The 12915-nt window shown below is 41.0% G+C and overlaps 1 protein-coding gene across 1 annotated transcript in view; it reads right to left on the minus strand.

The window, feature by feature from the left end:
• Positions 1 to 9390: 9390 nt before the first annotated feature.
• Positions 9391 to 12915, minus strand: part of HCN1 (hyperpolarization activated cyclic nucleotide gated potassium channel 1) — a 288556-nt gene continuing 285031 nt past the window's right edge. The window contains exon 8 of the mRNA XM_039542782.1: positions 9391 to 11656. Within this exon, the coding sequence (XP_039398716.1) occupies positions 10842 to 11656 (815 nt within the window). The 3' untranslated portion in view covers positions 9391 to 10841. The remainder of the gene's footprint in view (positions 11657 to 12915) is intronic.

Here is a 12915-nt window from a genome sequence, read left to right on the forward strand (position 1 = left end):
GCTTTCAAATAAATACTTTGTGTAAACCTTATGGACTTTAGCAAATCAATCTGAGATTTGCAGAAGTTGAACTGGAATGGAGAGGGGCAATGCAATGGAATGACTTTTTGACTACATTTTCCTCAGCTGAGTTTTACATGTGACAACTGGTTCTTTATGGCCTATGATCCCGTAACTCACTCTGTCATCAGGAAAGAGAAGAGAGGATTGTTATGCTCCAAGAATAGCCCTCCTTGCCCCTCACTATCTAGGTTATACTGATGCCCTCACAGTAGTATTTGATTGTTCTAAAAAACTTGAAGACAAGAAGTATGGGGGAGAGAGGGAAGTGGGGCAACAGAGACGGGGCAGAGAGTCACATCGTGTGTGTGGTAAATAGGGGATAGAAATATGACAAATATTCAGAACAAAAGATCTGGTAGTAATGGGACTTTACCCAGCCATCTATTGGAAAGCTATAGATTGTAGCTTCAGCAAAAACTCAGAAGAAGAAATGAGATGGATGGTTTTTCTGGGGGCCAAGAATGCACAACAACTTCAGTTCATAGATTAGCTCAAGTTAGATTTGCAAATGGGTGTCTCTCAGGGGAATTGCGTTTAATGGCCGAGATAAGCTACTCACTTATGTTAGTGAAGGCCCTGGCATTATTCATATATATCACATTAGCCCTCCTTTTGGGCATTAACAATGATTATCATTATCTTACCACATCAAGACCGATTTTCGGCGGTATTTTGGCAGCGATGCCTCTGGATGACACTACTTGGCGGAGGTATTTCGGCGTCGATGCCTATTGATGTTGCCACTTGTCGGCAGAATTTCGGCGGATGCTTGTCTGCCAACACGGTCCTCCATGGCTCGTCGTCTGGCAGCTGCCAGACGAAAAAGGTTGGGGACCACTGACTTAGGGGATACAACCAATTAGATGCTGGCATTAAAATGTGTACAGGACATATGTGAGGTCCCTAGTCAGTGTGAATTTTACTATCCAATTTCAGAAGTGGACAAATGGGTCAGGCATCTGTGGACACTGTACCTGGGCCCAGGATGTGGCCCACAGTTCACTTGGAGGTTCACAACTGGGCCTCAGTAGCAAGGCTATCTTGAATTGGCATGAAAGGAGGGGCATGCTTTAGGACCAGCTGATGCCTGTCTTACATGCTTTAGGAGGCAGTGAGCAGCTGGGGGAGCTGATTACCATGCTCTACGTGAAAATGCTTTGTGATTTTTTAAGGGGGATCTTTTCTCAGGGGTGCTTATACATTGGTTTAAAATGCTGCAGCAGAGTGTGGGGGAAAGTGATGAGCATCCCTGGGTTGATAAGGCCAGAAGGTGCTTGAACAGAGAGGATTGGTAATTATCCATCAGAAAATATATTGGGCCCCTGAGTTGTTGAGGGACGATGTGGAATACCTGTCTGACCAGGGAACAAGTGTATTTTTCACAAATTTCAGTGAGGGAACTGTTAACTATCTGGGAACCCAGCTAATACGGGCTGGGGAAGCAGCTAAGTTAATTGCTGGTGCCTCCTTGTGGCAGGTGTCTAGGTAAAATAATCCGGATGACTGGAAAAAAGCTAATGTAGTGCCCATCTTTAAAAAAGGGAAGAAGGAAGATCCAGGGAACTACAGACCAGTCAGTCTCACCTCAGTCCCTGGAAAAATCATGGAACAGGTCCTCAAGGAATCAATCCTGAACCACTTAAAGGAGGGGAAAGTGATCAGGAACAGTCAGCATGGATTCACCAAGGGCAAGTCATGCCTGACTAACCTAATTGCCTTCTATGATGAGATAACCGGCTCTGTGGATGAGGGGAAAGCAGTGGATGTGCTATTTCTGGACTTTAGCAAAGCTTTTGATACAGTCTCCCACAGTATTCTTGCCAGCAAGTTAAAGAAGTATGGGCTGGATGAATGGACAGTAAGGTGGATAGAAAACTGGCTAGATGGTTGGGCTCAACGGGTAGTGATCAATGTCTAGTTGGCAGTCGGTATCAAGTGGAGTGCCCCAAGGGTCGGTGCTGGGGCCGGTTTTGTTCAATATCTTCATTAACGATCTGGAGGATGGTGTGGACTGCACCCTTAGCAAGTTTGCAGATGACACTAAACTGGGAGGAGTGGTTGATATGCTGGAGGGTAGGGATAGGATACAGAGGGACCTAGACAAATTAGAGGATTGGGCCAAAAGAAATATGATGAGGTTCAACAAGGACAAGTGCAGAGTCCTGCATTTAGGATGGAAGAATCCCATGCACTGCTATAGACTAGGGACCGAATGGCTGGGCAGCAGTTCTGCAGAAAAGGACCTAGGGGTTACGGTGGACGAAAAGCTGAATATGAGTCAACAGTGTGCCCTTGTTGCCAAGAAGGCTAATGGCATTTTGGGTTTTATAAGTAGGGACATTTCCAGCAGATCGAGGGATGTGATCATTCCCCTCTATTCAGCACTGGTGAGGCCTCATTTGGAGTACTGTGTCCAGTTTTGGGCCCCACACTACAAGAAGGATGTGGATAAATTGGAGAGAGTCCAGCGGAGGGCAACAAAAATGATTAGGGGGCTGGAGCACATGACTTATGAGGAGAGGCTGAGGGAACTGAGATTGTTTAGCCTGCAGAAGAGAAGAATGAGGGGGGATTTGATAGCTGCTTTCAACTACCTGAAAGGGGGTTCCAAAGAGGATGAATCTAGACTGTTCTCAGTGGTAGAAGATGACAGAACAAGGAGTAATGGTCTCAAGTTGCAGAGGGGGAGGTTTAGGTTGGACATTAGGAAAAACTTTTTCACTAGTAGGGTGGTGAAGCACTGGAATGGGAGGTGGTGGAATCTCCTTCCTTAGAGGTTTTTAAGGTCAGGCTTGACAAAGCCCTGGCTGGGATGATTTAGTTGGGTTTGATCCTGCTTTGAGCAGGGTGGACTTTGATGACCTGACCTCCTGAGGTCCCTCTGATTCTTCTATCTATGATTTGATGATGATTTCATGGGGGTTCCCAAGTAGGAGGAGGAGAGGAGGAGGGAGGGAGGGCATTCCCTAAGGAACCTAAGGAACGGGGATTGGGCTCCAAATGTCTGGTACAGCAGGGAGACAACCCTCTTTCCCTCATTGTGGGGGAAAGCAGTTGAGTCCCAGCAACATACTGGGCCTAAGTCTGAAGGGGGCGGGCGGGGGGGGGGACAGAAGCCCTTCCCTAAATAGGTGGAAACAATTAAGGAAAAAATGGAGCTGCACTGCACACTTATTGCCAGGTATTTCCCAGATGAGTAATAAAGTTGCAGCCTAATTGAACCACATCTCTTGTATCTTGTGTTGCATGGCCAGCACATTAGGATTTGCTTGCTCACTTCTGGGCCAGCAGAGCCTATTAAGACCTCTCTGTTTGAATTATCACAGTACTGACACTGTAAATAAGACTGAGCAGAGGCAGACAGAGGCACAACAGTAGAATTCGTAGCAAAGGCAGATGTAGAGATTTGCTGGAAACTTCTTTAGGCCAATTTCAATTAATTAGGTAGGCCCTGCAAACCATCATTACATATTTTAGGTCAGTTTTAAATAATATAGGTAAATGATTAGCTACTAATGAAAGGGAATTTAATAACCAAGCCAATGTAATGTTGGAGGGGGGGTTACATTAAAATGAAGCAATTGGGGGCAAAAGAAAGGGAACTAATTGATTAAGTAGATGATGCAGAAAACAGGAAAGGAAAATTAATGTTAAGATGATGGGTGTCTGATTCTAACAGTAGATAGAAAAATCTATCGACATCAGACCTGCCTAGTGCATACATACAGAAGTTTCAAAGGACAAATTTCCTAGCCAAGTATTCTAAGCACAAACTTAGCATCCATCCTTTCAGGTAAAAATTGCTGATAAAAACTTTTAGATTCTCAGACAAACTCTCCTCTCTCAAATCATTTAAGCACTTTATTTTTCCATGACTGCAGAATAAGGTAATGTGACTGCAGCAGGTTGAAAATGATGTACAAAATGAAAAATCCCACCTAGTGCCCCAAAAACATAATGCAGTGCTGTGCAAGGACGGGTATGATGCTATAAACACAGATTCAGCTCAGTCAGAGATGCAGCTAGACAACCACATTGTTCCCGGAAAGCATTCTTTACAGTGGAGGTTCGTTCTGACAAGTGACTATACCGGGGCATTCTGAGGCTCTGTGTTTAGTGGGGCTTAGTGACTCCCAGGCAAATTTGTTCAGAGTAAACATAAAAATGTTTTTTCCCCCAACCGCCAGACCTGAACACTCACCTTAGGAAAAGAAAATTTTGCTGTATTCTTTCTTGCTCATGCATCAGCCCAGAAGTAGGGATTCTGTGGATCAAACTGGCTGGTGAAAGAGAAAAAATAGTAGAGACTATCTGCTCTGCCTTTTTCCCCAGGCTCTGACCCCTTTTCCATCTCTTCCTGCAGATCCTATCATAGGCCTTCCTCTTCCCCCAAGGTCCCACCCCAGCTCTGCCTCTTCACCCATACCCCCAGATTGAAAAAAAACCAGACCTCAGGGCTGTCAAATTGCACCCAGAGTTGAAACCTGGCCTCTCTGGGTGAAAATCGGACAGGAGGCAACCCTACTTAATACAGCTAAATATAAAGTTATACATGTAGGACCAAAGAACATAGGCCATGCTGACAGGATGGAGGACTCTATCCTGGGAAGCCATAAAAAGGACCTGGGAGTAATCTGCTGAACATGAGTTCATAGTGTGATGGTGTGGCCAAAAGGGATAATGTGATTCCTGGATGTATGAAAAGGGGAATCTTGAGTAGGAGGATAGACATATTTTCTGTGTATTTGGCACTGATGCAACTAGTACTGGAATACTGTGTCTAGTTCTGATGTCCACAGTTCAATAATGTTGATAAATTGGAAAGGGTTCAGAGAACTTGTTTTACAGATAGATATTGAGATAGTGTGGTGGAAATTATTCCCTGGCCATTACCTCCTCTGCCTAAGGCTGGGGCATACTTCAGCTGTCAAAGCAAATAACCTGTTTGCATTGTAGGATGCCAAGGACTCTGAGGAAAAATACTTCCTTGCTAACAAATCAATGGTTACTGGTTCAGTGGGTGTTGTGCTCCACCATACAGTGTCTCCCTGGCTTCTCACAGGACACCATAATTCAGATCACCTGCAAATAAAGAAGTAGGAGAGAAGTTGACTATACCACCAGCTAGGGATCCTATGCTCTAGCTGTTCGGGAAGCATCATCACAACCTCTGTGAAGGCCTTATGAACAGTTCAATCCCATTATTTTGTGAGTAACATCACTCAGACTCAATCTGGTGCCTTCTGTGGTAGCTGAATCTATTTTGTGCATGGGGAAGATAAATGCTTGTGTTTCAGCCCAAGATGCTTGATAAGGTTCTTGAGGTGTGGGCCACAACGTGAGCAATAATTCATGTCACTCTAAGCTGTTGAAAACCAAATGGAAGATGTTGAAGGACATTGAACTGAAAAATACATGTGCGGTGGATGGTGAACAAGATCAAAATGAATATGCTGGACACTGTTAATGGACATTTTTCACACACACTCACCCAGCTACATCAATAGAGCTCAGAAAACTGGAAATCAGTAAATGTGGTAACTGTACTTCATTAGATATAGAAAATATTGCTGTATATCTCTATATAGGAAATGATGGAACATTTAGCACCATTCCCCCCCACCCCCAAGCGCAGACCTCACATCTGGAAGTGAGCTCCTCACCCACTCCATGGACACTAGGACCTGTGGCTGAATTAGCATTTCAGCATCCCCTCTCCCCATGAGAAACAACCAACCTTTTAAGATGGGTCCATGAACAGCCACAATCAAGAGCTGTGCTGTAACGGAGTAGCAGTGGCCAATGCCGGGACACAGGGCTCGCAGGCTTTGAGGATGGATCTGTGGCGCTTTCAGTGGATGAGTGCTGGTGCCCCTCTTCCCTTTTTGCATACAGAACAATTTGGAGGAAGCTCCTAGATGGTATCCTTTAGCATTTCCTCTTCTTTATCCCCCTCCTACAGACCATCTAGACCAGGGATTGGCAACCTTTAGCATGCGGCCCATCAGGGAAATCCGCTGGTGGGCCAGGATACTTTGTTTACCTGCAGCGTCTGCAGGTTCAACTGACCGCAGCTCCCACTGGCTGAGATTCGCTGGTCCAGGCCAATGGGGGCTGCGGAAAGCGGCGGCCAGCACATCCCTCGGCCCACGCCACTTCCCACAGCCCCCATTGGCCTGGAATGGCAAACTGCGGCCAGTGGGAGATGCAGTCGGCAGAACTTGCGAATGCTGCAGGTAAACAAACCAGCCCGGGCCACCAGCAGATTTCCCTGATGGGCTGCGTGCCAAAGGTTGCCGATCCCTGATCTAGACCATGGTGTATGTGTGAAGAAGAGGGAATTGAATTCAAAGTCTGTTAAAGTCAATAAATCTGTTATGTCTCTTTCTTCCTCCCTCAGTAAGGAAGGAATCCATATATTTTTATTCCTGGTTGTCCATGTACGTAGCCAAATATTTTTCTTTTTTATGTCAAAAAAACAAACAACTATCCAATTATCCTACTGCTATCTTGTTTCTCTCTGCAGTGCTACACACCCTTATCCTGGGAGTTTCAATTCTGCAATGATTTTGTAAGGCACTACTCCTGTTTGTAAAGGTTATCTAATCATGGTCCAGAAACCTCACCACTTGACCCTACCACGCAGATTCAGAATATTAAATATGCAAAGGAGCACTTGGTATTGATCATTTGTGAAAACCCACAGGCTCAAATAGGTTTGTAACTTACCAAAGGCATATGATCTGCTCATGGACAATTTGTAAATCAAAACCCAGTGGATAAATTGTGCACAACAAAGAGCTCAATCAGCTTTAGTTATAACATCTGCTGGGATTTATGAAACAATGCGTATGGCATAGATGCATAATTTATGACAGAAATGGTTTCTGTTTCTATATTGAAACTCTGTTATTTGTGTGACTATCTAAAAATTAAAGGAATGTAACGGGGGGGGGGGGAGTAGGAGGGAAGCAATTACAGAGCTTGAGAGAAGGAAAAGTTGTTGAAATGACCACATATTCCCAGTGCAGTTGAGACAGTAGTTTGTTTAAAAATCAAAACATTTGAACCTTGTTTTCTGGTTGAACATTGTCAGCAAATTATATTGAAACTGGTTTTAAAAGTTTAAAAAGAAAATGTAGGTAAAAATACTTCAGAAAAAGCAGGGACATTTTAGGCTAAATATAGACTATACTGGGCAACCTTTACATTGTTGAGCAGATACTCACATGGGTAGGCATATTGAATTTGGTGAGTAAAATAATTTGAATACACACCAATAACATAAGCATTAGCGTAATCCTATCAGATGCACATCAGTGAATGAAGAACTCTACTGATTAAAATAAAATTTACTGTGGTCCAGTTTTGCTTCCAAACCACCCTTAATCAGGTTGAAGGAGTATAAGGTGTAGCTCAGCAGTGGCAAAATCAGGTCCTAACTCCTAAGATTAGGGAGGCTTTTTCCATACATGAGCAGTTTAATGGAATTTCAGTGCTTAAGTGTTTCTCCAGAAACTTGTAAAATCCTTCAGAATCCACAAAGCTTGTTTCTTTCACAAGCAGAAGTTGGTCGAATAAAAGATATTACCTCACCCATCTTTTCTCCATAATGACTCATGTTTTTCTAATATCAGCAGCATATTAATTCAGAAGATAGGGTTATGAAAAGGAAAAAAGCAAACAGTCCGTACTTCATAGTAAAACAAGACATGCTTGGTTGTAAACATATCAGATCAAATCAAATATTCATTTTTTACATATTTTGTTCAATTTATTAATAATCTTTTATATATATTTATGGCTTTGAGCAAAGACAAAAGAAAAAAAATCTAACTCGTCCCTGATCATACAGTCATTGTAAGAATCAGGTAAACTATTGTCTTCCCAGCAGCAGTAGGATCCAACCTTTTCATTAATACATTTCAGCCTGTACAGATGTGAGATTCCATACATATGGGCTTATTTATGTACAGAGAAAATCAGTCAATTCTGGAACTAGCAATGAACATTTATATTACAGGAATGTGAATCATTTGTTTCTTAACCTAAGTATATATACATTCATACATATATATATATATATAATGTATATAATTGAATACCCTGTACCATTTTTATTGAATTAACATACAAATCCTAGATTTTGTCCACTCTATTACAAAGTCATTAAAAAGATTTTTTTATGGTTTCACCGAAAGACCATGTGAGTTAATGTTTCTTCATAGTGCTTAAAATAAAATAATATATATATAAAAATATTTCACTACTAATCCCATTATACCTATTAAATGTAAACCTTAAATAGTGTCAAGGATCAGAATATAATCTTAATAAATTGGATCTAATTCATTATAAGTATTCAAATAAAATACGGGACATTGTACTGATAAATAATGGTCTTGCAGTGTATCCACAATGCTTCAAACATTTTTAACAATTGCTTCTTTGTACACTATTCCTGACCACTCCAATGAATAATGTCAGCAGCACGTTAATGGGATAATTACATTGATTTGTACTGGTGAGTGGGAGTTGGCAAAAATTTCTGTTTATTTTTTAAAAATTTGATGCACCCAATTAAAAAAAAGGCATAACAGGCAGCATGGGTTCAAGCTCTGTTAGCCTTAGACCATTTACTTGGCTCTCATATATATATGTGGATGTACTGCAATACGTAGTTTGTGATGTTAGGCCTGGTCTACACTGGGGGGGGCGGGTCGATGTAAGATATGCAACTTCAGCTACGGGAATAGCGTAGCTGAAGTCGATGTATCTTATTTCGACTTACCTCCCATCCTCACAGCACAGGATCAATGGCTGTGGCTCCCCCGTTGACTCCGCTTCCGCTGCTCGTCCTGGTGGAGTTCCGGAGTCGACGGGCGTGCGTTGGGGATCAATATATCGCGTCTAGACGCGATGCGATATATCGATCCCCGATAGATCGATCGCTACCCACCGATCCGGCGGGTAGTCTGGACATTATTTAATTCTATCACTGATCATTAAGGCCAGCATTAATGGCAAAAACGCCTCCTCTGAATTCATTCCTTTCACATGGTTAGCTTGCTTTTTCTTAAGGAATATGATATATGCTTTGTATTATAGTTCATAATGCTGTTTTATCAATAATAGTTGAATTATGACATATTCAGTTTCAATTTCTATTTTACTGTGACACATCAGGCACAAATGATTATTAAAGAACTTCTTTTGTGGAGATGCTGTCTAATCACAAGATAATGTGAAGATCTGAGCAAACGAAAGAAAACGTTCACAAAACAGTATGCTTTAACCCTGCTTTCTGTCACCTTTTCCCTTCTATTTTTAAAGACTTTAAAAAATAAACCTCGTATCTATGGGCTATGTTTGACACTACATGCCATAGGATATACTATCCATTTAATTACAATATACACAGACCAAATCGTGCAATCCCAGACAGACTTGATGCTATATTCTATTTATTTCTTTTAAATTAACACCACAGTCAACTACAAAACTACAGTGAAGACACAGAAAGCACCTGAAAATCTAAATTAAGCTGTGGTTTACGAAAAATCCTTTAACTGAAAAACCTCACTTCTAGCCTTAAAACAGAGATTCAAAGTCAGCATTATAGGAAATTTTAAGGTAGACACAATTAATGAATGTTTATCATTTTCTAAAGACAAAGAGATACTGTAAGCCTTTTCCTACAATGGCTGACTGAACTTATATTGGTTTTTTTTTTACTTATTTATCTTTAAAAAGCATGCATGGAATATTTTCAGATGCTGTTTAGGGCAAGGAGGAAAAGTGATGGCATTGGTGAAGTACAAGCAGTTTGCAGGATCAAGCGTACAATTTTGCATAAAAACAGTGCATGTAAAAGTAACATTGCTATTGTAGGTTGCCATTGCATTACAATTTAACAGTTGTGTTGCTCTTAGATTTAATACATTTTAAAACGGTAAGTTAGGAAGTGAAGAGCTGAAACTAAATTCCTAAACAAAGACCTTGCAATGATACACTACACAGCAGCTATTTTTGTTTGGGTCTAAAAAGTTTTTTACAATGACAATATTTATAGTTTTCATAAAAGTCTTTTGCAATATGAAGATAGAAGTCCACCCAGTTTTCTGAAATAACAGAATGATTTACATGTTTTGAGATTACAGTTATCCAGAGCAATGATAATGCTAGTTCTTCCACTGCAGACAGCTGGAGTATATTTCTTCTTCAATCTAATTCTCAATGGAAAGCACTAAAATGAAATTTGGACCAGTAAAATGGGAGATTATGATTGATTTTTCATGATAAATGATTTACAGTTTTTATACAGAAATGCAATTAATGAAAGTTAAAAGTTATTATTCAATAGGTGCTATTTCCTAGCTAGCTTGAGGGATTTTTTTTAAGTTTATTTCCTGGAATACATAATACTGTCATTTAACATATAAAGTGTATATCACTGGGTTGTTTTTGTCTCTCCTCCCCCACCCACCCCAAAATAGGACATCTCTTCAGAAGTAGAGAAATATGCTAGATTAATTTTAAAGTCAACACACATTAAAAATAAATAATTTAGCCTCCTTTAATGAAAAAAAGACAAATTCTAACCAAGTCTTTTAAATTCCTTTTTGGATCTATACTTTCTATTCCTTATGAAGGGCAGAGCTGTCTAAAATATTTTGTTTCATAGTAGGCTGCCAGGGTCTATCAGGGAACAGGCTAAAATAGTTTCTGGGATGTTCTCAGTTTATTAAAATGTCTCTGCTTTTCACAGTTAACAAGGATCATAAGTTTGAAGCAAATCGCGGTTTGTCTCCTTCTTGGTCTGTGTTTAAGACTGTGGAAGAATCCCTTTGTAGAACAGCTGTTGATGGCGGGGCCCCTCGGTTAGGAGGAATTGCTCCTGAAGACATCTGACGGAAGAGAGCAACTCTCTGAGGGACAGTGCCTCTGTTCCCAACCTGCATACCTGGACCTTGGACACCAGAGACGGGTTGTGGAATTGAGGCTAGAGACTCTCCCACCGTTGGATGAGGTCTAGAAATCAAAGTGGAAATCTCATGGGGCAAAGAAGGCTGTGAGGCAGAGAGAGGCCTCACTTCTCTTGTCAGGTTAGTGTTGTGAAGGGCTTGTGTACTCTTGTGAACTTCATTTTTCTGCGATGAACTAGGTTGCTGCTGCTGCTGCTGCTGCATCAGTGACAACTGTGAAGCAGTTGGGGATGCATACTGAAAAGTTCGACCTGCCAGAGGGCTCTGTACTGGCGGACTACAGACTGCAGTAGTATAAGAGCAAGGAGAGAGAATGACAGCTTGCTGGGGCGTTTGTGTGCTCGGTGTTGGAGAATGCAAGTTTCCATGAGATAGGCTGGTTGCAGTATACACAGGAGGAGACTGTGTCCTGATTCGCGATGATGATGCAGTGGTTGAAGAGCTAGAATTCAGTGCTGGCATTTGCTGTAGACTAACTGGGGCAATAGCCTGCACCATCTCTCTGTCATGTTTTACTATCTGCTTCAAGATCTCATTCTCCTGATTGTTGAAAACTCCAGTATTGAGATCTTTCTGGAACTTCTGCAGGAGAAGTGAATTCTTCTTTCCTTTAGAAAGAAAGGGGTACAAGAGCAGATGGGTTAGCAGGTCTGGTGCCCAGTAACAGATTCTCACACTCAGTGTGAGTGCATGCAAGGTGTCTTAAGACCATGATAAAACACGAAGTCCATTATCAGTCATGCAGTACAGCTCAAGTCCTGGGTGTCAGACAGCCTACATAGTAGTGCTGTAATGATCTTCCTAGGGGGTGAGGGATGAAAGAATTTTTCTTTCCTAGCTCTCATACTGCACACACAACCCAGATCAACTGTCTCTGCTACACACCCACATGCTCTGTAGCTGAACTGCCTGTCTTAACAACCCCGTACATTGAGAGATACGTGAACTTTCTGTAGAAGCATGGTACCCCTTTACTTAGAATGCATCATTATTATTAAAATTATTCTGAACATGTAACCATGAAAATTTACCAAACAACAGGGGATGAGAAAAGCGACTAGACTAACTGTAAAACAATAATCTCTCTCTTTATTAAGCTGTCCTAATTTCCTGAATATAAACTGTTACATAAGTTATAAATATATCTGCCATTTAGCACATTTCCTGGAACTAATAGACATTTGTAACTAGTGACTACCAGACTGAGAGAAGTAATCTCTCTAAATATCTGTGACCTAATATAAACTCACTGCTTATGTGGTACCTGGTTGTGTAATAATGACCACTGTAAATTGAATACCTGGGATCTCTTATGGTTTGACTAATAACTGTCAGTGTTCTGCCCATCTGTGAAGGTGCAGGCAGGTAATATTTCTCTCTGTATCAATTGAATCAGACATACAGGAATAACAAGTCCAACTAAATTGATCTTATTTTTTATACGAGAATTTGTACTATTTTTGTCATCTGTACATTTCCTATTAATAGAAACTCTATTAAATACTACCATTAATAATATTTATTATTTGTTAAGCATTGACCACATGCTTAGTTCTGTGCAAGACGCAAACAAAGATATGATCCCAGAACAAAAGAGCTTGCAGCATCTTGATTTGCTAACTCAGTGCACCACATTCTCAAAAGCTGGTCTCCCTTTTTATGTCTCAGAAAGGTTTGCACAAATATTTATAAATGTATTTGCTGAATAAATGTTAGCAAAGGTCTGTTATAAATATTGAATTATTTGCCTGTTTTTCATAGTAAATATTTTAAGCAGTGTACACCTTCTTCTATGCTGCTTCTTGTGCCCCTATGACTAACATACTTCAAAAGCTCCCTACAATCTCCACTTGAAGAAACTGTTAAA

The sequence above is a fragment of the Mauremys reevesii genome, linkage group 6 (genome assembly GCF_016161935.1).
Source record: "Mauremys reevesii isolate NIE-2019 linkage group 6, ASM1616193v1, whole genome shotgun sequence".
NCBI lineage: Eukaryota > Metazoa > Chordata > Testudines > Geoemydidae > Mauremys > Mauremys reevesii.